The 25,347-nt window shown below is 38.7% G+C and overlaps 1 protein-coding gene across 1 annotated transcript in view; it reads right to left on the bottom strand.

Annotated features, from left to right (window-relative positions):
• acaca (acetyl-CoA carboxylase alpha) overlaps nt 1-25,347 on the bottom strand; it is a 237,926-nt gene that overhangs the window by 166,091 nt on the left and 46,488 nt on the right. The window contains 8 exon segments of the mRNA XM_052035876.1: nt 928-1,041; nt 4,116-4,229; nt 7,550-7,674; nt 15,766-15,854; nt 18,590-18,690; nt 20,194-20,382; nt 21,732-21,878; nt 24,738-24,872. Of these exon segments, the coding sequence (XP_051891836.1) occupies nt 928-1,041; nt 4,116-4,229; nt 7,550-7,674; nt 15,766-15,854; nt 18,590-18,690; nt 20,194-20,382; nt 21,732-21,878; nt 24,738-24,872 (1,014 nt within the window).

The raw sequence follows: 25,347 nt of genomic DNA, 5'->3' as shown, positions 1-25,347 counted from the left end.
AAACAGACATGGCAGTCATAGCTCAGTCGTAGTACTCTTGCCTCCATGACTGAAAGTGATGGTTCAAGTCCTACTTCAGAGAATAGAGCAAATAATCTCAACTAACTCTTCACCATCCACCCAAATAAATTTAAAATATTCCAACTCAATTTTCAAAGAGCAGGGGGATTCTCACAATATCCTGGCCAACATTTAATTATAACACATTATCTGGTAATATGGCTTTGCTGTTTGGGATACCTTCCTAACACAAATAGACTGCCACTTTTCTTAGTGATTATACTTCAATAAAACATATTGGAACATTTGAGTTAGTGAAAAATGGCTTCGATAATAGATGCAATTCATTTCCCAATATTTCTAAAAAATCTTTTTTTTAACCTTCCAGACTGTTAGTTTGGTCTGCAAGTACAAAGTAAGTATGAAGTACAAGGGAAAATAAGAATTTTTTTGCCTTTTCACAAAATGCCCAAGAAAGACAACTGAACATTCTTTGACAGCCAGATTTGAAATAAAGCATTCACTGTACACTTAGCAATGGATGGTGACATTGAACAAAAGAAAGTCACCAAATTTCTTCAGCTGGAACAGGTGAAAGGGAAGGCAATAATTTGATCAGGGTGCACAAGACATAAATCAAGCCCCTTTTTTAAAGTTACAAATCCTGTATTGTTTATTTGAATATTTATGCAAATTTTTATTTAATATTTACTGTAAACCCAACAAGTGCTCCAACGTGCTTTATTGAAGCTTAATCACTGGGAAAAGGAGCAGCCTGCTTAGTACCACAATCATCAGTGCTGTTTGACCAGAATGTCTATTTAAAACAAAGGACAGTCAGTGCTTCCACAGGCCAGAAGCATATCACAGGATAGCTTTATAAAGATTAATATTACATATGGCAATACAGGAAGCAGCTACAATCACCTGAAGGTTTTCGATGCAGAACTGATGCCCATACATATCAATAGCCGAGAGGAAGATGGACTCCACCTGATTGTGGCGCAGCTCATAAGAGGGCAAGTGTGATGCAATCAGAACCTGTGAAGAGAGGGTCGCACAAAGAAAAAATACATTACACTTGTGCATTTTCAAATAAAACCCGGCAGACAATCAACTGAAATTACTTACACAGATTCAAAAAAAAACAATATTATTTGCCATTTCCAACAATAACTGCAAAAGGCAATTAAAAAGAGTGAAAACTGACACAATAAACTACACAAAAAGGAAACTGCATTTTAGGTGCACAGCAAGTGGCCATTATAAATTCACTCAAATGATAAGCCATTACAAGATTACAGTACGATCGAGGTGGGCATCTGTTAGAATATCAATGAGTGCAATGAAGGAAACATTTTCTTTCCAAAGCAGTTTCAAAGACATTTAATCAAAATAGCCCTGAGGGAGTACCCATCCACTGCACTAGCCTGAAACCAGGAGTGCATAATTCCCATGCAATTAGACCCATTGTTTCAAAAGGGCTCCAGAAACTTCCCATGCACACTAGGGGTACAATTTCTTTTGGCAAAGAGATTTAAATCTTTTGTGCATCTTTAGTCAGATAAATTTTCTGTGGTCCCATCCGGATCTCCACCTTCAAGAAGTTCTTCAAAACTCCTCTCTGACCAAGACTTCCATTATCTCTTCCCAAAATATCAATGCACCCATGTGTGTTTGATTATGCCTCCATAGTGCATTTGTGATACTTCTTTAGTTTAAAAGGCACTAAATGAGTGCGAGTTGAAAATGACAAGTTCAAATCTCAAATTATGAAACTGACCTTAATCAATCTGGTGATTTGCAGGCTAGCATCAAAAATACAAGAGCTGGTCCCATTGTAATTAAAACTGAACAGGTTAATATCTTTCATGCAAAGGAATCCACCATACCCATCCAATCTTGCCAAATAATTGACTCAATACCTTTAGAAAGGGCCCCTCACTTTTACAAACAACAGTTATTCAATCACCAAATGGTAACCAAGGATAGGCACAAATGCAATCACGTTTCTGTCAAGTACACCTCAAGAACAAAACACTAGCCTGATGATAATTATTCCATTAAACGAATGATGTTTCAGAGCTACTCATACACAAAAAACATTGTGTTGCACATGACATTAAAGAAGCGGCTAGTTCAAAGATTTAATGCCTTCATTACCAAGGGATAACAAGAACATTAAGAACCATCGACCACATAAAACTAGAATCACATGCTGATTTCCACTGGGACTGCAATGAAGACTTCCCTCAAAATTATCAAACCTTTGTTAGAAACTTCTTTCCACAGATGCTGCCTGACCACCTGGGTATCTCCAGCATTTACTGTTTTTATTTCATGTTTCCAGCATTTACAGATTTTTTTACTTTTCAGTCAGTAAAGCTTTTAACTCCAATTTCAAGGAAAGATGCTTACATTCACTTCAAGGGCTTGTACCATGTAGACTTGGAAACAAACTCTTAAATTCCAAAGCTGCAAGTTTTCATTTTCTTTTGAAAATAAGTAACAAATCATAATATTTAAAATTTGAAATACTATGAACCATGACTCTGATGTCTACCACACAGATGAATTCAGTACTAAAGTTGTTGAGATATGCCTCACATCTCATGCAATGTCCCTATAGTCCTGATTTCAGGAGGGAAATAATGGCAGGCGAGGAAGGTTTCTATCCACCCTCTCAATCAAACCATTTGTGTTCCTTTAGCCATCTAGATCCTACACCAGTAAGTTTCTCTATGGTTCACTCTGGCTCTCCATCGTTAAGATGATCCTCAAAAATGCACCTTGAACCAAGCAGGGAACCCAAATCCACAAGAACACTCAAAAGTACCAGTTAAAATAAAAACATCTGTTAATAACCCTTTCAGTTGTGGAATGCAAGCAGCTTATTTTCTTTTGGCAGCAGCCTTCGCTTAACAAGTGTGGTTAAATGTAATAGCCCTACAATTTGTTTTTCCTGAAACTACTGTTCTCGGCAAAATAACTACATTAACCAGCTTTAGCAAAGAAAAATGACCCTTCCCCCCCCCCCCCCCCCCCCAAATGCAAAGCAAGATTAAGTAAATAGCTAGTCATACAGATCAAAATTTCCGATTTCAGACTTCATCCCTGTCCAGGCTAAGCAATTCTCAACTGAATAGCATATCAGATACTACCATTAGTTGCATTGCCCACAGTTTAGGGAAAGGGTAGTCAGTCATGGCTTCTGATACCTAAATAAAAAGACATATCTGGGTATTCCAGAGAGGATGATCTGTGAACACTACATGGGTTACGAAATGCCTTTCCCTCTCCCCATGACTGACTAATGTAGGTAGAAAACAAAGCAATCCGAACTTTTATTTTCACTTTAAAACTAAGCAAAAACTTTACGAGTGCGTACTAAACACACAAAAAAACCTAAACACCACCTACCTACCAAGGACAAGATCAATGTGAGAATGTAGATCACCGCCTCTTCTTTGTCATGGGTCAAAATCCTGGCACGCTGCACCTAAGACTGTTGTGCAAATTTTATTGCTGCAGGACATCAGCAGCTCAAGACCCCAAAACAAAAATTTGCAGGAAAAATAAAATACCGCAGTTGCTGGAAATCCAAAATAAAACAGAAAATACTCCTCAGATGAAGCAGGGTCTGTGGAGAAATAGAGTTAATATGTCTGGTACATGACCTTTCATCAGAACTTGCAAGTCTGAAGAAAGGTCATCAATCCGAAACATTAACTCTAGTTCTCTCTCCATGGATGCTGCTTGACCTGCCAGGTATTTCCACCAATTTTATTTTTGTTTTATTTTTATTTTCTCAAATCAGGTCAAAGTTGTTTTGGTGCTATACTGGCCAATCTTTAATCCTCAGCCAACACATTGAAACAAATTAGTTGGCCATTCAGCTCATTGATATGTGCAAACTGGGTGCAAGATTTTAAATGTACTTAATTGGCTATACATCATATTGGGACATTCTATAGCCCTGAAAGGCATGCTCATCCTCCCTTTTTGGTTCAGAACAAACCACAAAATGATGCTCTGCCAGCAACACTCACATTTCCAGGGTTACCAGCTGGAATATTATCTGAATCAGCACACAAAGTCGGACTCATCATCTATACCTGCCGAGCTCGGAGAGCCACTTTTGCATTGGTGGTCTTGCTTAGTTGTGTTAACTCCGTTAGAATAACAATCAGCTCATCAGTCAGGGTAGGATCCCGTCCACACAACTGATCCTGAAGACAAACAAGTGTAAAAAAGAAATTATATTAGAAATACAACTGCTTTTCCTAAAAACAAATTAAATTAAAGGATTTAGCATGGAGAATTAACTGTGATACCAGTGGTCAAATAAATAGAAATTTAACCGTATACAATCTTGCCTCTTATATGTTTCAAGCATCTGCCCTTTAAAAAAAATCCAATCTATCAGCAATAAAAATACAAAAATTTTAGGTTTGTGTTGCATTTTCATCATTTTCTTTATATTCAACTGTAGAGGTATATAGGCCATTTCTTATTTAACACACTAAGTCTATTTTCTCAGCACGATGGTAAAGGACAGGGTGATGGTTTGAAGATCAAACATGGGGATGAAAAATTAGCACTTAGAACAAAACACATTGCAGAAAAGGTAACAATTTACCCTCAGAGCTACAGTTTATCATCTCCAGCTCCTTTTAACCCTTTGTGCATTGCACTGAAATCATGAAATAATCTTTAAATCTCTGCAAGATTTTGTGTTTGGCACATTTATCAAATTCTACGTTTTCATAAGCCCTTGGTTCCTATAAAACCTGCTCTCTGTGCCTTCAAGTTGATCCTTAATCCCATTCCCTAACCAAGCCAACAGGCAAGTAGTCTCTCAGAATGCATTCTGCAACAGTGCACAACAACACGAGGCCAGTAATTCACTGACGAATAATAAAAAACATTTACAGACAAAAGCAATGAACAGAGTGTCAACCCCTCGACTCCTGCACCCTCTATTGTTAGGGATATTAACCCAAAGTACCTCCAGCTCTGCAGTTTACCAAGGCTGTGGGATGGCGATTAAGACACACAAACAACTGGCTCAATAGCCCAGCCTCCACTCAATATCCTTGTCCCCCAAAACTATCATACAGTTCTGTTTGTCCACATGTTCCACCTCACTACCTCCCTCATTCAAAGGGATATCCTTTGCAATTTCTGACACCTTCAATGTAATGCTGCCATCTTCCCAAACCCTCCTCTTTCAGCTTTACAAAACAACTAATCCCTCCCAGACACTGGTTCATACCTCCCACTCCCTTCCCAATGTACCTTCCCAGGAGATGCAACAATTAATACTTTTAATAACCCACTTTTCGTTAAATCGTTTTCATCAATCTTTATAATCCCTTAATGTCAGAGATTTGAAAGCCATTAAAGCCAATCAGAGGCTTTGACTGATGGCAAAGCTTTAACCAGTTTTCTGTCAAAGCCAGTGGAAGACCAGCCAAAGCTCCCTTGCGACGCAGGCCTCGCTGTTCAACTTTGAGACACAGAGGTCAGCAAGTTTGGCCCTCCACTTTGAGCCCAGATGTGAGCAAGAACTACGTGGTGGTGGTGAGCAAGATTCAGGAAGATCCTGTCCAGTACTTATCATAACACAGAAATTTTGTCAAAATGTGTCAGTACAAATGGTTAAGCAATCACATGATTTTTTTTCATTTGAGACAAATGGTGGATGTCAATTAATTGCACGCTATTATGAACTGGGTTACTATTGGTGAATGTGTGTGTGTTGGCGTAGTTACGACAACAGAAGATAAGGGACATAATGACGTTAGGGGAGGGGGAGGGGGAGGGGGCGCCTGCTAGTCTCTATCGATGGATGAAAAACAGTAACTGTGCCCGTCACTACAATCCATGTATGGATTTTTGGAGTAATCCGGTGGAGTCCACTTTGTCGTTAACCTGTAGAGGGAAACAGGTATGTGTGTGGACGGCCACGATTCGGATGCCTTTTGGGGTGGCAGATACTTCAGAACAAAGCAGTGGAGTTCACTTTGTTGTTGACCTGTAGAAGGAAACAGGTATTTGTGTGGACGGCCACGATTCGAGAGCCTTTCGGGGTGAGGCAGATGCGGTGGAGTAGTCACTGCTGAGTAGACACTGAGGTGCCGTATGGATTCCATCGTGGAATATTTGGATTTCATAATTACTCTATTTTCTCTCTACATCTACATCTTATCTTCAGTCAATGGTGGTTTTGAAGAAGAAGCCTTTGCTCACATTTCACCTTATGGCTTGCTGAACTGAACTTTGAGAATTATTCCTGAATTTGGAGTTTGGGAATTTGCCACACACACACACAACGAGTTTAGTTTTTAGGGTTAATGTTTAAGATTTAACATTTTTATTTCTAACATTTTTACTTTTATTTTTCCTATTATCATAAGTAGTTATTAATAATGTAGTTTTTAAACACTTATACATGACTTGGTGTGTTTCTTTTGTTGCTGGTTTGTAACAATGCCTTCAAATGTCATAGAAATAACTTACGAAAACAACTTCCTTATTGTAAGATGGCTGGTTGCCAAATCTAGACAACAGGCAAAATATAACAGCACAAATGGGAAACATTACATGCAGGTATGCAGGACTTTTTGTTTTTAAAAAGTAGCATTCTGAAACCTTGTCAAAATTTAAACTTATTTGGGAGCAGGGCAGGGATGATATTGTGATCGACTCTTTGACAGTTGTGACACAATGTTTAAGTTCAAAAATTACACAGTGGGAGAAATGGACAGACCACTTCTAATTGAAGATCTAACTAGTAATAAGAAAGGTGTCAAAGGACAAAGAGGAATAAGACAACATTGTGCTGATTTTCCAATCGTCTTCCTTTACTGGGGCGAAGGATTTATGAATATACCACTCTTTTTTTTGTGAAGACATTTATACATTGAAATTTAAATATTTGTTTTTTTTAAAATTTAAAAACATAATGAAAAGGCACTTAATGAACAGACTTTAATAAAAATTCAGTGACCAAAATCACCTGGCCCTTTCTTACAACCTATAACAAAGAAAAAAAATCCACCTTATTTTATAAATCACACTTTAATTATTTTTCCAGGAGCTCAGCAAAGTGCTCTTTTATTATCAATGTGCAAGTTTCTCTTTTTTTTGTCCTTTGTAAAATGCCAGCAGTAGAATCGGGCGCAGTCTGCCCTCGCACAATGTCAGTGAACAAAGCAGTCTCCCACTCTTTGAAAAGGACTAGCACCTCCATGACACCCCCATGTAATTACACACTTCAATGACTGGACTCTGAAGAAAATTGAAGGCCTGCAAAGAGAACAGCTGCCGTTTCGCTCTCCATCACCGCGGCATGATTACATGAGAAATGAACAGCCCAGCTCAAAGCTACTTCAGAAATCTCAAAGGAAATACTGCTTTGTGTTAGAATAATGAGATTCTTATGGGCAAGCATTACTTAAAATCACATGAAATACTATATGGACCTATCGCTCGAGATTAGCACACTGGAAGCTGGAATTTGTGGCCGTAACAAAACTCAACTTACAATAAGCATTGTAACAAGAAGGTTCTTCTTGGTGACTTGGGCGTGAGAGAAGATGTAGTTCAGGACTGTAGTCATGTCTCCTTTATGGTCTTCTCGAAGAATAAAGACACATTTCTCATAATGCCCTGCAGTTTGAAAAAGATATTAAAGATAAATATCACTCTACTAGAGCCAGTGTGAAGGCCATCTTTTCAGCCACTATACATTTTCCTGAGAGAAATCTTCTGAACTTTCTTCCTGCTCTCCTATTTCACTTACAGTCAAACCAATCAAGAATACTACTAATGTTGAGAATATTTTATCAATGCAAACTCAATTCATCAGACCCAAAGAAGTTCCAGTATATTTAAAAAGACTTTGGTACAACCTTCTGCCGATAAAATAAAAACCCATTTTAAGTTTATTTCTTGCAGGTTATATTTTCCTGTCATAATATATTTTGTGCATATTTCACAAATTTTGATTCAGACCATTCAAATAAAGATCCAGAATAGCCAAACTCTGCATTCAACATATAATAAAAAAAAGCAATTTAAATCATAACCCTAAAATCTTTAGTTATAACGAAAGCATTTTTGACTCACTGAAAATTAAGTAGATTTACATCTATAGCAGATATTCAATTAGTCTCCCACAAATCCATATACAATTAATTGCTTTTTGAAGTATGGCAACATGACATGATCTGTTATTTTGAATTGGTCTTTCCCAGTCCTCCTTAGATCTACATACAAAAGTCCACACCTGCCTATCCTCTGGTCTTGAAGTCAAACAACAACATGGACTTTCAGTCTAACACCTCCTTTCCCAGAATCCAAAATTCACATTGGTACCTCCATGTCTTTCCTTTCCCCGTAATCTCAATGTCCTTAAGACCCAAACTTAACTTGGCAGATACATTAGGAACTTTTAAGAGACTCTTTGATAGACACAGAAATGATAGAGAAATGGGGGGCTATGTGGGAGGGAAGGGTTAGATAGATCTTAGAGCAGGATAAAATGCAGGCACAACATTGTGGGCCGAAGGGCCTGTACTGTGCTGTAATGTTCTACGTTCTAACTTCACCTCTTTATTCAGCTCAAGTGATAGTTGGCATTATAGGCCTTCATCATTACAGCACTAGTCTCTGAACCTACAGCTTCAAGCCTTAGCACTATCAGACTGCCACTGCACCCCAGCCTCAAAATTGGATCCCATCATTCTATCAGACTTGTTATGTGGGCACCCCCGTATGCTCTCGTATTCACCTCTACTATGAAAAAGAACTGTTTAAAATAAGGCAAAGCAACTTATCCATGATAATAGAGTAGATAACAGCAAGTTTCTTTTAGATTTTTCCATCATTCCTGCCGGATCAACAAAAACAGTAGATGATATTTGATTCATAATGACATCAAAACTATAGCACATAATGAACTGTATGTTGTTCTGTTCCCAATGTGGAACAGTGTTTAAGTGGCACATTCACTTAAAACTACCACATTTAATTATTACAAGTCGTTCGGGTCCGTCAGAATTTAATTGCTGTTTTGCAAGTATTTCCCCACTTAAGCTAATGTTTTTATATTTTCCACTGCAGCCTCCAAATAATATTGAACTTCCTGTTAAAGTACTCGTGCTACTTTGAAGTAGATTAGATAATTCGTAGACAGAGACATAAAGAGCGGTGTAATATTTGTCAATTTTCTTCGTACAGGAAGTTTTTCAAGCAGACTTGTTTAATCACATGCGTAGCCAGGAAACACATCCACATATCTCACTGATAGCAAGCTTTGGAAAAACAGTCAAATAGTCAATAGCTCTCTAACTAAGGGTGGAAGTTCAAGGGAATTGATGTTTTCTGAAAATAAATATCTTAGTTACAGTTCATTGAAGGTTTCAGCTGATAAGACCTCCACCATTAACCATAGGTGAATAGCTGGCCAACCAATAAACCAACAGATTAAACTGCAGGAACCTCATAAGAGTTGAATAACTGGACATAAGTTAAATCAAGATCACTGCCATCAAATTATGGCGCTCCACAATAGTTTAGTTCCAACACTTATGAAACTGGAATGATTCTCAGACAGAAATGACTGTTTGGACCATCAAGTGTTTTCTCCATGTGGATACTCAGACTAATCTCATACTCCAACATGCCTCCCAATACTTTTATATTTCAAACAAGATAACTGGATAACAAACTCTTCATGATCTGGAGAATTAGCTCCCTCCCCTGGATGGTCTCACAACTTTAAATTTCTATATTTTCACCGAAGCAAGTGTTCAAAAAGAAAAAAAAAGTTCAACTTTCGAGAGTAGAATACATTCAACACAATAGGAGTTGACATCTATTTTAAGGGTAAGGCTCCTAATATCCCAAATTCCAGATTCAAAAATGTGTTTTCCAACCCCCCCCCCCCCCATCTCCCCAATTCAAATATTTTCATTTACCTTATTGGTAACCCTCATCATTTGAGACTTGGATTGCAGCCAAAATCTAGGCACTTAAACTAAGAAGTGGTTGAAGTTATCAACACTTAGCATCTGCAATATAATAATTCTGTGTTCTGCGCTCTGAGTTCAGGAGCTGGATATAAGGGTAGGTGCTTTGTGCAAATGCAGATCCTTGAGTGAACTGAACCAAATATGAAATCCAGTCTCATAAATATATGGCTGGAGCAGGACCCATTTTCCACCGAGATGAAAGGAAAATTCCAGCAAAATGAATGGACCATTTCCTACCTTTTCAGGATAACAAAGTCCTTCGCTCTTACTTGACCTCATAACAGGTAGGCATCCATGATGTTGAGAAATCATGAATGACTGCACTATTAGTTATTTGATTCTTTCAATGACATGCTTAGAGTCTCAGATTGGTATATAAAGACACCTTACATAAAATACAATTATCGAGTTAAAAAGACTAGAAATGCTCATAGCCAATGCTTAGTCTGTACATAGTCTCAGGGCTAAGTAATCTCACTCATGGCACTGAGAGAACACAACTGGTCTCAGAAGTGGATAATCTATTGCATGATTTTGTTTTTCTCAAATGAGTAGACAACATTTGGTCAGTCCAGGCTATGTTGCTCTTCATGGCTGGGCAATCTGTCAATGATTAAGTGCAAAAAACATCACTCTTGGGTATACACCAAAGAGTTTTTGGCAAACTATGAAAGCAAGCAAGATTTACCCACCTTTAGACCAAAACTGAAGAAACAAACAAACCACAAATGTGAACTTCTCAGAACAAAAAAAAAAATCAGATCCAGTGGCAATATTTTGTCAAATGGAAGATCCAGCACTTTTTGTGCTTTTATAAAGCAAAGACAAAGTTTGCCCTTGCATAACTCCTGTCGCAGCCTCAAATTTTTCAAAGGCTAAAGAACAAATTCAGCATTAAACAAGTATCAATAGGATGCTGAGCAGATATACTCTGCAGCAGCCTTTTTTCTGCAAGTACTATTGCTGAAATATAGGATTTTTGCAACGTAGATATCTGTTCAGTTGCTTGGATGCTATAGTAATCTTAACATCACTCAAATGATCTAACTAATGAAACATCAAATCTGTCTCATACAACTGGTAGACTGCAATTGAGATCTACACCACATACCCTCAAAACACAGCCTGAATGACAATGAGCTGCCTGAAATCCTGGTTTGAGAGGTGATTTTTTTTTTGCAGATCTTGCTAATTGTGGAATAATTTTTTTACACTTATACAGAGAGGGCCGAAGACGCAGTCAAAATGACATAAAAAGCACAATGGCCTGGCAGCAAGATACAAAGAGAGCATTGAACGTAGATGTATTTCCTGATCCTGATGACAGCTCACCACTCAGTGTCCCTTGAAGTGCATCATAGATGGAACTTGCAAATATTATTGCATTTTTGTACTACTGCAATGGAAACACAACTATGACCCCACAAACAATTTCAACCAACCTCTAGTTTACAGTTGATAGTGGGCATGCCACAGCACATTTGGTAACACAAGAGACTGCAGATGCTGGAATTTGGAGCAACAATATACTGGAGGAACTCAGCGGGTCACGCAGCATCCCACTGCATCCAGCACATTTAGTATTTTTAATGCAAGAGGTGAAAGGTTTAGATTTACTGCTGAACCACTTACATACATTCCTGAGGTAAATGAGTCATTGAGCACATCCCTGATCTAAATAGAACCATATTGATAGAACTACTTTGAACATTTGAGCCACAGGTTATGACACTCCTATTACAAATAAAAAGTCAAAAGTTGATAGATTTTCCTCACCACACGAGTTCTCTCTGCACCACTTCTGCAGCTCAGTCATTTCCCCGATGCTTGTGTCCAGACCAGAACTCAGTGTTCAGGTACATTATACACAACTTCACATTGTTAACCTTGGGCTTGTGATGTCTGATTTAGCAATACGGCTCAATACACTCAAAATTATTTCCTCCTCTCTTTGACCGACAGTTATTCTGCAATACCTGCCAAATTCAGAATTATTCTAGGAGGACTTCAGGCTTCTCCTCTTAAATTCAACAGTGACCACTGCCAATGCCTTTCAGGCTTTCTTCTAATATGCAACATTTGCACTTGTATCCATACTGATTCACAGTCCTGCTGACCTGCAACTTTTTTTCCTAAGACCTACTGCAGTTCCTGAGCTGTCTCAGCAGATTCCACAGCCTGTCCCTCCAATTTAGTTATCAAATCTAATTAAACCGTATTATGTTCCTGAATAAATTATGGAGATTTAAATAGAAGGGGCTTCACCACCAATCCCTACTTTTTTTTAGGTCAGCACTTCTTAATGCCTGTAAAGTCTGATTTCTTTATTACTCCAAGAACTTCCAGGAAGAAGCAGATGTCTACATATAAACTTTGTGGCATCATCCACATTTATGCACCTCCTCATGCCAAGTCTTGGTCAGAACATACAATTCCTTCCAAATGAACATTTTGACTCTTTCCCACTATGCTGTCAACTACAGAGCTATATTGAACTGATAAATCTCATTCAGGAAAGTGGTAAAAAGGAGGATATAGGAGAAAGACATAGCTGGAGAGAAGGAAGCTGAATCATGAGGAACCCACTGCCACACCACATTGCCTTGAATTTAGAAAGTCACTGGAATCAGATAGACCCAAAAGACACATCTCTATCACTCTAGTACCAATCACTTGAAATGACCTTGTGTGTAAATGGAGGTGGGATTTTGACTTCGGAATTTATTTGAAGTCTACTCGTTAATGAAAAAAAACTGAAGGCAAGACTGCACATCAAGTGAACTTTGGTGATCATGGCTTTAACTTAGAAGCACAATGTGCATTGATTTTTTTGTTCCCAAGGAACAAAGATCTCAACTCCACATGCTGATGGCAACTTGGCCGGTCTCACCTTGATTTCATCATACACAGGGCCACAACACTATACCATGGACTATGATCCTACCAGCCATAAAATCTCACCAAACCTAAAACAGACAAACTATAGTCGGGGGGGGGGGGGGGGGGGGGGGGGGGGGGGGGGGGGTGGGGGGGGGGGGTGTGGAGGTGGAGGGAGAAATTTTATTATTTTGACACAAAATGTATAGGAACAGGGTAGATCATTCCACCCGTCAAGTCTGTTCTACATTCAATGATGATGACGACAGATCTGTCCTGAAGTCCATGTAGTCAACCTGGATCCATGTTCCTTAATTCCCTTAAACACATCGCACAAGCCTCAATGTGAAAAATTTTTCCCAGTTTTATCCCCAGGAGGCTTCTTTATAACCTTATGCCCTTTTCTCTGCAGTGTAGTGTTTACCCACACTGAATGCTTTTAAAAAGCCCCTCAACCCTTTCAAATTCAATAGAATATAATCCAAATTTAAGCAATCTTTCCTCATAACTTAAGCCTAGCGAACCTGTCATCATCCCTCTTCAAAGTGACTACATCCTAAATGAGATGCTCAAAAGTGAACAGTATTCCAGACAGCACCTTCATTAGGCAACGTAGACAATGGGACCACACTTACTTTTAAATTGTGTACAACTACATCCATAGATTATAGAAAACATATTGAGATTAGAGACAGGTAGGCAGCTACCAAAAAGCCCCAAAACTCTAATTCCAGCAGTTGTTTACAACAATCAAAACATAAATAGAATTTTCTCCATTATTATTTGGTCTTCTTAAATATGTTCCCTCCTCACCTGAAAATGTCAGTGGTCAAATTGCAGTGCAAATCCAAGGACAGTATGCAGCCACTGCCAATTCACTATGGGAATGTTAAAGATAGTCTATTCCCCAACCCCTATAGAAATCACAGTTCAGCTCAATCCTATCCTTATCTGACGTCAATGTGTTTGTACATCCAGTGGGGGTCATTCCTAGAACATGGAACAGTACAGCACAATACAGGCCCTTCGGCCCACAATGTTGTGCCGACCTTTAAACCGCGCCTAAGGACTATCTAACCCCTTCCTCCCACATATCCCTCTATTTTAAATTCCTCCATACGCTTACCCCAGTAATCTCTTGAATTTGACCAATGTACTGCCTCCACCACTGCCTCAGGCAGCGCATTCCATGCCCAATCACTCCCTGGGTAAAAAACCTTCCTCTGATATCTCCCTTGAACTTCCCACCCATTACCTTAAAGCCATGTCCTCTTGTATTGAGCATTGGTGCCCTGGGAAAGAGGCGCTGGCTGTCCACTCTAGCTATTCCTCTTCCACGGCAACCAGGAGTGGAGACTCTATCCTTGCTGGAGCTGCAGTGGAGCACTGTACCACTGACCTGGCTGCAGTGAGCTAATTAAGAGGACAGGAATCAAAGCTGGGTAATTGTGAAATTTTAAATGCACATTTACTGCAGCATACAAGGGGCATGCATATTGTGTTAAGTGTACAATTAATATTCCTGTTACTGCAGAGAAAGAATATATCCAAGTCATCCCTTTATAATCAGGACAGTTTCTAAGCATTACCAAATAATACACTATTGCCATCTTGTGGCAAATCAATTGTAGTCCAAATATTCACCAAATGAATTATGGTCACTATGAATTATGTTCACTTACACTATGTTCAAGGCAAGAATACAATTCAGAACATTTCAAATTTTTCTATGTACAAATAATAACATTTAATTTACCAAGCAGAGTGGAAACCCTATTATTACAGTATGAGATTTTTTGAATATACTTCTAAAATGGTACAAACTCACCCTTAATAGATGAGATATCTCTAAATCTCCTCTCGATAGCTAGAATTAAACCCTTCATGTGAATATAATTTTCACGACCACTACTAAACACTGCAAAGAAGGTCAACTGATACCACAGTACTCTGGCCACAATGATCCATTCCTGAAGCACTGGCTGGTTTATGTCTGAAATGGACTAAGTGCAGGATCTGGGGTTCAAATCCATCACAGAAGCTGGTCCTCAAGATAGCCTCTCAACTGACTCTACAATGTCTGATTAAATTTGGGGAGTTCTCAACCACTGATTGCAGTCCAAAGCTGCTGAGAATATAGAAGCAGATGGGATGTATCATATAGAGGGACCAGAAGAATGCTGTGGGAATGGAAATTCACTGCTGGATTCTGAGATCTTACATGGAATATTACTCAAACAGTCAAGAAACAGTTTTAATTGACATCTGTCCCCACAATACCTCAACACAGGAATGTCAGAAGAAACTTGCACGTTCAACCTCTCGATCCTGACATCACTCATCAGGTTGTTAAATACAAAAATAACTCGCTAAAGAAAAGGACAGTTTATAAATTGTAGTTCTTTATCAAGGATGAATTTGAAGGACAAAATGCACTGTCAAAACTCACGGAGTCTGGTGAGCCAGAGCAGGAAAGGGCCACAAGAGGAGTGATGGGGCTGATCAATGGCAAAATGACATTTACTTCTGGAGGCAGCTGCAGTAAATAAGTGTCTTACTAACAATCTTCACCAATTGTAGCATTCAAAAGGAAGTTGGATAAATAGCTGAAAGGAGAGAATTTGCAGGGCTATGAAACTGGGTGGGGAAATGGGACTAGCTGGATTGCTTGCATGGAGTCTAATGGCCTTCCATACTGTAACTATCCTGTGATTCTGCGAAGTCAATGGAGACACCATAGAGTAAAGAAAGTTTACAAAGAAGAGCACTCACAGAGAAGATGCACAAATTTAGAAGATGTGCACCCCTATGTCTATGCTTCTGAGTATTCTGAGTTAATTAGACAAACCTTGCTGGAATTCTATCTCCACCTTCAAATACTGTCGAAGAAGATCCATGACAACAGCTTTCATGTGACCCCGAATTCCACTCCGATATCTGAAAGTAGAGAAGTTCAGCTTAACACATCAAATGTAACGTTGAGGTTTTTTGTTGAGGACATGAGCAAAAGCACAGCTCTATTGCCATTGATTATATAAAACAAAACCTCTTGTTTAAAAATTGTGTGCTTAGTATTCTTCCATTGCTTCTACAAAATTATTTGTAATCATGGTTCTGGCAATGTTATATCAACAAATTATTTACTTGAATTTCCTGCAAAGTCATTCATTTGTCCATACGTCCTTTATGTCTTAATTATTATTGGAATAGGATGGTTACATTCAAAAAACAGCACAATAGTTTTGAAGGGTTACCATGAATGCACAAATGCTCAAACAGCATGAACACTGCATTTCAACCAAACAGGCAGCCAATGGTTTAAGCTGGTTCACTGGATGAGCCAGTCGGCCTACTAATGATCCATGATTTAAAAACTAAAGGTTTTTTTTGCACAACTGATCTTAAGTATCTGTGATCTTTACATTTTGAGGCATGTCATTTGCATGACCCACCTTAGGATGAAATGCTCAATGAACTGATGCCCTTTGGAATCAAGATCTTCTTTAGAGTTGCCCGTCTACCCAATAATTTTTTCCCCAGACAGCAACATCAAGCAATAGTAAAAGGAATATACAACAGAGGAATTATTCAGACAAATTGGCAGAATGCCATAAGAACTTGAGAACATATCTTTTGTTGAAGTGACATACAATAATTAATGTACATGCCATTAACCATTGGAAAAGATGAAAAAACTTTGGCTAGCTTAAGAAATTTAAAGAAGATGGCCATACACATCTTCTTCAGATATCTCATGTTGGTCCCACAATTAATTCAATGACCATTTCGAAACCAGCAAGTGATTTCAAGCCATCCTAAAAAAAATGCTTTAAATGACAGTTTTTATTCAGTAGCATTCCTGCAATAATCAACCTATTAACATGTAGGCTGACTCACTTTTTTTTTTAAATGTATGAATACATAAATTTTAAATACAGAAACTTGGTATTAGAACCAAAGGTTAAGCATTTTCATTCGTTTAATATTCTAATGCCTTCATATAAAGATGCAAATTGTTATATTATTAGACACATTTGAAAGTCACCAGCACATACGAACAAAGACATGGCAAGGAGATGTATGCAATACAGATACACAAGCCAAGCAGAATTACTAAACTCATCAGAATTTGAATAGATAAGTAATATCACAAAACAATGTGAAAAAGATTCATTGCATTCTTGAACCCAGAGAGAAGGTTTAGCTTAACATTTCTTTTGATTTCATGACCATTGAAGACAGGTCAGAATTATGCAAGCTGCCTTTAGTACTAATGAATTTTGGAAACTCTAATTGACCACAGTTTGCTGCAAGAAAATATCAGAAATTATTCATATCTACCCTTCCACTCCCAGATCCAAGTAATAGGTTGATGCACAATGTGGGTAGAACCACCCCAGATTACTAAATACTCCCCAGTGGAATATCATGGAGCAGGATTTCAGAAATATATGGTCAGGAAATGGGCATGAATATGTTGGCCTAGATATTGCAGACAGCACTGAAGAAACAGCATTCACTACTGATTTCAACAGATGAAGTGCGACTTGGTCACCGTATTTGCAAACATCATTTGATATCAATCCCCAGCATCCAGCAATCACAATGGCACGAAGTTAGCTGAGTACCCAGTCACAATGGAAAGTTTTCAGAGACAATGAATCAAAAATGAAAAAGGACACTTTTCAGCCAATAATATGAACTGGAACACATGATAGCAGAAGCTAAGATATCATAAGCATTTAAAAAAAAAGCAAAACAAATTATATTTTGAAATATTTATGAAGGAATTACAATTAACATGAACAAAGTCAGTTATCTGGAGGACCAGAATGTTTGCTAGACTGTAATAATGGCTTGGTGTACCATTAAGAACTCACTTAGGTCTTGTGCAAAAGAATTCAGCTTATTTTACAATTAGAACGTTTCAATCAAAAAATAGACATTTTTTAGCCAATTGACTTCACTCTTTCCATGTTTGGTGCAAGGGGATTGAAAATAAACTTCAGGATTAACTTTACAGAACTACACGAGGAAATCCTCAAGTTCCAGTTGGTTTCAGTGACAGCAGAATGCTGCTCTGCCATCAGTACTACAAGACCTAGGCTATTGTTTTTTTAAAAAGGCACCGTCTTTTATTGCCTTCTCTTCAATTATCCCTGGAAGCTGAAAGCAAAATCTCCTCCATTTTCCTGTCTGTCAAATGGGGAGGATAGAAGAAACAAAAAATATATCACATCCATGGTTCAAGTTGTATTGTCCTTTGACGTGTCCTAGAGTGATGACCTGGAAAATGAACTTTAGCTTTTCTTTCCCCCAACTACGGAGGAACAATGTGGTCAAATCTGTTGAATGCACATTCACAGCCGTTTCCAATAATCAGCATGGGGGGGGGGGGGCATTGGGGGTGCATAACATCCCTCCATAACACTGGGATTACCAATGGTACATGGAGCAGTATAAATGTGACTCCCGAAGTCACATGTTCCTGTGTCACTGCTATTCCAGTGCAGATGCCCAAGTCCTGATCCGGTAACACTGAATGCACTCATCACAAATGTGCCTTTGAGAAGGCAGAGGCAGACCACAGCACTTGATGAAAGCTCTGGATTAATCTGGTCACCCCCAACAAACCTCTAACCTCTGTACCAGCTGAATAATGTATTACTAACCTCTGCACCAGCTGAACAATGCTCTGTGTATTCATGAAGAAAACTTCCCGCTCTGATTTCCTATTTAGTGTTGCAGCATGACTGTCCAGAATATTGGCAATCTGAAAAGAATACAAATTTTATCTTCAATCAGCAAAGCTAGCACATCCAATATCTAAATAATATTAGAATTTTCAGGGATGCTTTAAATTATCTCCAGCTGGAAACCAGGGGATGTAACCTCACGTCAGGTACCTACCATCATCATTCTTGAGATGAACAGACGAGTCATGTTTTCTATTGATATTTAGATCTAACTTGGTCACAGAGAATTACAGAAACTAATTTGTGAACCCTTAACCTTGTGAAACAATGCACAGCAACACATGCTGAGACAACTCCATTAAGACACAGTCATTCAGAACTACATGGAGTACACGTGAGGGACATTCAACAGGATCCTGCACCACGAGGGCCTAGAGTTGGGGAACTTCCCTCTCCATTTATTGTCCACCAACAGAAAGACAAGGGGTACTAATTTTGGAAACAGGGCTCACAGCTCTGCATGGTGAATTACAGCTGCAGATCTCTTAAAACAAAACACTCCGCAGCAAGACATTATGACAAAATGACAGGAAGGGTCCCTTAACGTGGCCTCTTCACCATCAGCCCCCATCAATACATCCTAAAGGTGCACTCACTCTAAAAGGAGGCATTAGGTTTGGTGTAGGAATGCATCAGATGTTCAACCCCTCGAGCCTATTCTGTAACTTGATTAGACGAGGACTAATATGCAGTTCAAATCCATTTATTCACCTTTAATCCACATCTTTGGATAACCTCAAGTAAATAAAATCTAGTCTTAAAATTTCAATTGACTCTAATATCCATAGCCTCATAGGGAAAGGATTGCAGATTTCTCCAGCCTGAGCACAAAATGCTTTCTGATTTCACTCCTGAAAGGCTTCGCTCTAGTTTGAAAATTGTAGCCTCAGTCTGGACTTTCCCCATCAGAGAAAATAGCTTTACTGCAACTGCACCACTGTTACCATTTTAATTGCTCCAGTTACATTCATCCCCAACACCCTGGCACACCCCCCCCCCCCCCCAAATCTTGTATGTTCAAAGCAATACAAGTATATGCAATCCCACTTTAGTTTGACTCCTTAACTCCAGTTACTATTCTGCACCCATCAATTCCAAGGCCAATACATCCTTCTGTACATGCAATGCCCAAAACACCTGGAGTGCTGTGGGATCTGTCTGACTAAAACCCAAGTTTCCTCCCCTTGGTATTCCAGAATCCTTGAGATAAAGATCAGCATTGCATTAGCTTTTTAATTATTTCTGGTAGCTGTGCATTTTCTCCTCCTCTACCCCCTCCCCTACCCCGCGCCCACCCCCCCCACCGCCAAAGTGATTTGTACCTCTAGACACCCAAATCCATTTGACCATACACGATTCCTATCTGGAGAAAAGATTTCAATTTGTTTTTGTGAATCTAAATTAAACAAACTCACTCTTGAGCTATATTGAATGTTTTTTTTGAGATGGAGTCTAATCCAGCTAGAAACATTCTAAAGGGCAGACCGAATTTTATTCTTTCTGAAAGCCTCTGAAAGTACCTGTTGGCTGGGGAACTGGCAGAGCACAGAAGTGATATTGCTTGCATACTGGGCCATCTCTTTTTTGATAGCCTTCTCCACTGCTTGCGGGATTCTTCCAGCAACACTGGTCATGATATCCTGCAGCTCCAGGAGTGGGAGGGAGGGGTCCCTCAGAGTTTGCATTAATCTTTCCACCCAGTCTTTCACCTACAACAGAAGAAAAAAAATCATACAATCTCCTCCTGCATGAGACTTTGAATCTCTTCCTTGCCTTAATTAACTACTTCACATGATGTCACACTCCATAAAACAAACCAAGCTTCCAGGTTCAATTCTGATTACAAGTCAGCTGCTTTCAAATGACCAAGAACAGGGACAACAGAATAGATCTAATTTATTGGGATGGAGAAAGGCAGAGGAGAAAATAAAACATTTTTCTTACTACTACTAATAAATCGTAACTGATGCTTGCTAGAAAATTGTCATATGTACATGTAGCATGAAGTGTGAACTGGGCGTATCTATGATACCACTGACATTCCAAAACCCTGCTTTAGTTTAAGTTACACATTCGTAGGACATGGGAGTCTATGCTAGGTCATCATTTCTTACCCATCCCTAACTGCTCCTAAAGTGAGTAAGCTTGTTGGTCCCTACTCATAGAATAGTAAAGAATCAACTGCACTGTCATGGTTCTGGAGTCACATCCTGACAAGGCCAGGCAAGGACAGTAGATGTCCTTCCTCAAATAACATTAGCAAACCTGTGGTGCTTTTATGACAATTAAATAGTTTCATGGTCATTGGTACATATATTTGCCTTTCATTCCAGAATTGTAACAAGTGCTTGAATTTAATCTTTGGCTGCAATATAGCAATTCAAACTTCTCCATGTCTCCAGACAAATTATTGATACATATCCAGAAGTATAATCACTATGCTACCGCACCCTTGGCCACACCCATGTGCACAGAGCCAGAATTTTGTTTTGCATCACTTCACTAGGCAAAACATGAGCATCCTTTGCAGGTGTGAAGATAGGAGAGCAAACTTGTTAAAAAGTCAAACATTGCCAGTGGTTGGGGGTTGGGAAATGCATTGTAAATTGTGATGCTTAAGACATCCTGACTGTGCAGGATTGTTGTTCTACTTGTCCCTCCAATCCATTATTATTGGAAACTCAGTTAGACAAAGCACAGCACAGCAAATCAATTTCAATCTGATTCAATGTATTTCTTACTACAATCTTCTCCCTTTTATTTAATGTATTTTCTTCACTTTGATTTCAAATTGTTAAGTATTTACCAGCCAAATCAAACAGACAAAACAACAGTAGTCCGTATAGTGTTAGAAAACCTCCCCGCCTTTTGTTCTTCATTCACTTCCTGAATAAACAGATGCATATCTAGCACTAAGACCACAATTTTACATCAAAACAAAAGCTATTAACCTAATTACGGATAGCAGAGGGAGCTTCCTCTTAGAAAACAATACACATTATGGTTTGTTCCTCCAGATTTCCCAAATCTCTCTCTGCACATCATTCTGCGACAGTACCTTGACATCAAAATAGGACTCGGGCAGGCAGAAGCCATTCATGATATTCCCCAGATTATCCAGGACATAATGGAAGATGCGGTGAAGCTTTTCTCCTCGAAGAGCCAAGCTCTGGAGCCTAGGCAGAGGTTGTGTGAATAACTCTGCCTGGAATTAAGCATAAAAACACCATACAAGTATTTCAAGAATACATATTATACCACACATTGTATAAATGCAACTCCAACAGATTAAGCTGACTTTGAAACATAGGCTATCAGGAAACTGAAACTTTGCCTACTTACAAAGTACGTTGCTATGAGTTATAATGACTTACTTAAGTCAATATTTTAGGACTTGGCTATAATAAACTCCTAAGTAGAAAAGGTTTTAAATCAACAAACCAAATATTTGTCTTCCTGCATGTATCAATTCTCTCCAAGTTGCTCTTCCACTGCTTTACATTGCCATGTTATGCAACTGACCACTTTCCACGTGGGATCGACAGTGAGCACAAATTTGACAGCAAAGGGAATCTCAATGAAATGTAATGCTGCCCTTGTTCAGAATTTACATGATTATCTTCAGTCAGGAGAACTGCACGATAATCATGACTAATTGTCTGGATGTAGGTTAAGTCGTTCCAGCTGACTTTGTCTACATCCCTGTGCCTGTGGCTCTTCATCATCAAAATGCAGATCAAGTGGGATTAGGAACTTCCTGCAAAGGGATCTTCAGGTGCAAAGCAGTACCCTACCACTTGGTGGCAGCAAATGCTGTCTGCTGTAAACTGCTGATACTTTCCAGAGGTCATTATACAGCCAGGAATCAATTCACTAATTTTCAGGCAAATACTACACTTACTAGCAGTGCATTCACTCTACATTAAATGGACAAACTACATCACTCCTAACTTTATTCTGGTCCTTTGAAAACTTATTGTTCAAAACCCAGGTTTCAAACACAATAGTATTTTGCAAGGAATGGCAAAAACCAAAAGTGTCCAATAATGAAGTAATTCTGACAGCAACCTTCCAGAGTCTGCTTCCTGATTACTCAAAATGCAAAAAAAAATCAGTGGTGACACATTTGGGTGCAAGTGAATCTTTATTGGCAAGATAAACTAATTAATGCCAAGAACTCTCAGGCACTGAAAATTTGTTTCCCTTGGAATTTAATATTTTAAAAAAATCTTAACAAGTTTTACTTTTAACATGCATCTGAATAATTTTGTTCTTTCTCAATTTAATCATTATTTCCACCGCCACCCCCACCTACCACTTTATTTTGCTTTCCAAAGAGGATTTAAATCTAATTAATACTTCCTGGTTTAGATGCTGCCCAGGTCAGTGAAGATTATTCAATTTGATTACAGAGTCTTGCTGTTACTTGTGCTGTCCCTCAATTGCATCATTTCGATCAGAAAGGATGACACACAGTCTCTCTTTAAAGATACTCTAAGTGTCTGTGGGTGGCCATCTGCGAAGTGAATAGCAAGAAGCATTCCACCTCTGTGTACTCCAAAATCCAAGCCACTGGGGTTGCCATACATTCATGACGATGCCACAACATATGCAGTTAATTTTATGGGTTTTTTTTAAAGTCTGATATTATTCCATGGGTATATGGAAAGATTGACAATTTGAAATATCTCAAACTACATCAGATCTTTTTCTATCCATCTTTGCTGGCAATATCAGTCACCCACTTGCCCTTCTAAGCTTTCAGAACTAAGCTGCAAAATCTGCCTTTACACTGCACCTTTAGATTTGCAGCAACTTTGCAACCTTTGCTCTTGCTCCATTTGGGAGATGACCGACCTCAGCCTGTGTTTACATATCAATTTCAGCATCATGGCATATTGGGAACAATTCACCAACAGCCACTATCTGAATGCACTCAGATTACACAGTATCAATGCCAACTCATGCCCAGACATTATTGCATGCATTTGCATTGCTCAAATTTAAAATCATCCCTCAGGATCTTAGAAGAAATGATATCCTTGTAATTTCTCTTAAGTCATTACATATATCTAGTCACACATCACACTGAATCAACTGAAAACTATTAGGCATGGTATACACTTTCTGCACAGCATCCAAATTCATTTCTGCTCAGTTTGTTCACAATTATCATCAGATTTAAGTAGGTGCAGGTGGACAAAAGAGGACAATTAGGAATCTTAAAATTCAATTGGAATTTCAATATTCCAAATGGCTCTGTCTAAATTAGGTTATTCTGAATATTTGAAGTTCTATTGTTGAAATGAGTCAGGTACATACTTTCTCCTGATGATTTGTTTCAAAATTTGCAGACAAACTCCTGGTTTAAAGGCTGAACCCTGCTGAGTCTGGTCAAAATAGACATCCCAGCAAGCTGAACCAGTACAATGGCACACGAGACTGACTAGGCTGCTACATTATTGTTTAAATCTTTCATTATGCTTGCAAATGTGTGACTTAAATGCTGTACACTAACATTTGTCAAAAGATCAGAAGTTCACCAAGTCTGCATTTGTGAAATGCTATGTGAAGTCAGCCATTTTTAAAGAGGTTACAGAAATAAAAAACAGAAAATGCTAGAAACACTCAGTAGGTCGGGCACTACCTGTGGAAAGAGAAGCAGAGCTAACGTTTCAGGTTGAAGAACCTTCTTCAGAACTGGAAAAAGAAAAAAAAAGTTTTTTTTCTCTTGCCCAGTTCTGACAAAGGATCTTCATCCTGAAACATTTCCACTGATAGTGGCTGACCTGCTGAATGTTTCCAGCATTTTTGTCTTTATTTCAGATTCAGTTTTTTCTAAACATAGGTTATATGTATGTTTTAATGAGAAAGCATTAAAGCTAATACTTAACTAATTTATCACTTCAACACAAATGACTCAACTATATTTTCCATTATGGAGTACCTTTCTTGTTACTAGATTATTCAAAAAACTAGCAGAAAAAGGTACAGGGTTTAGATAGGATTAATATCAAGACATTAGGGACAGGCAAATCTCATTAACAGCAGAACTGCATCCAACCTGCTGAACTCTGCTTGGATCATCCAGTTGCAGCTTGGCAATCACACACCCTGGTTCCAAGGCAGCTCCCGGTCGCTTCACATAATGAATACAGCCAGATGCCTGAGCGGCCAGTGTCATCACCATCTTCATCACCTTCACAAGAAAAGAAATGAATCATACCTATGAACAGATCAACACACACCTTCATTCTTGGCTCCAGTCTTCCATCAGCCTTTATGGATCTGGCAGTCTTTGTGACCAAGTCAAAAGGCTCTAATTCCTACACCAGCACATTTCACTCATGCTTCAGTACAATGCTTGAACCAAGATGCCTTTGACTCAATAGCTTCTAAAACAATGTCATCCTTACATGGAAAATAATTGAAAATAAACTAATGCTGGGGCATCCATCAGAAACAGAAATCAGATTAACACTGGCTTTATCATTCACAGAAGAAACCTGTGTGTGATACTGATGTCCAAACTGGGTGTCCCTTGGCCTGTCCAAATGAAGCGTTTTGATCCAAATCACTCACAGATGCTGCCTGATCTGGTGAGTGATTGCAGCATCTTCTGTTTTTATTTCAGATTTCCAGTGTCTGCGGTTTGATTTTCTCTCTCGGTCTCA

This window comes from Pristis pectinata, chromosome 21 (genome assembly GCF_009764475.1).
Source record: "Pristis pectinata isolate sPriPec2 chromosome 21, sPriPec2.1.pri, whole genome shotgun sequence".
Classification (NCBI taxonomy): Eukaryota; Metazoa; Chordata; class Chondrichthyes; order Rhinopristiformes; family Pristidae; genus Pristis; species Pristis pectinata.
The sequence above is the reverse complement of the archived record's forward strand: the minus strand, read 5'-3'. Positions and strand labels throughout refer to the sequence as shown.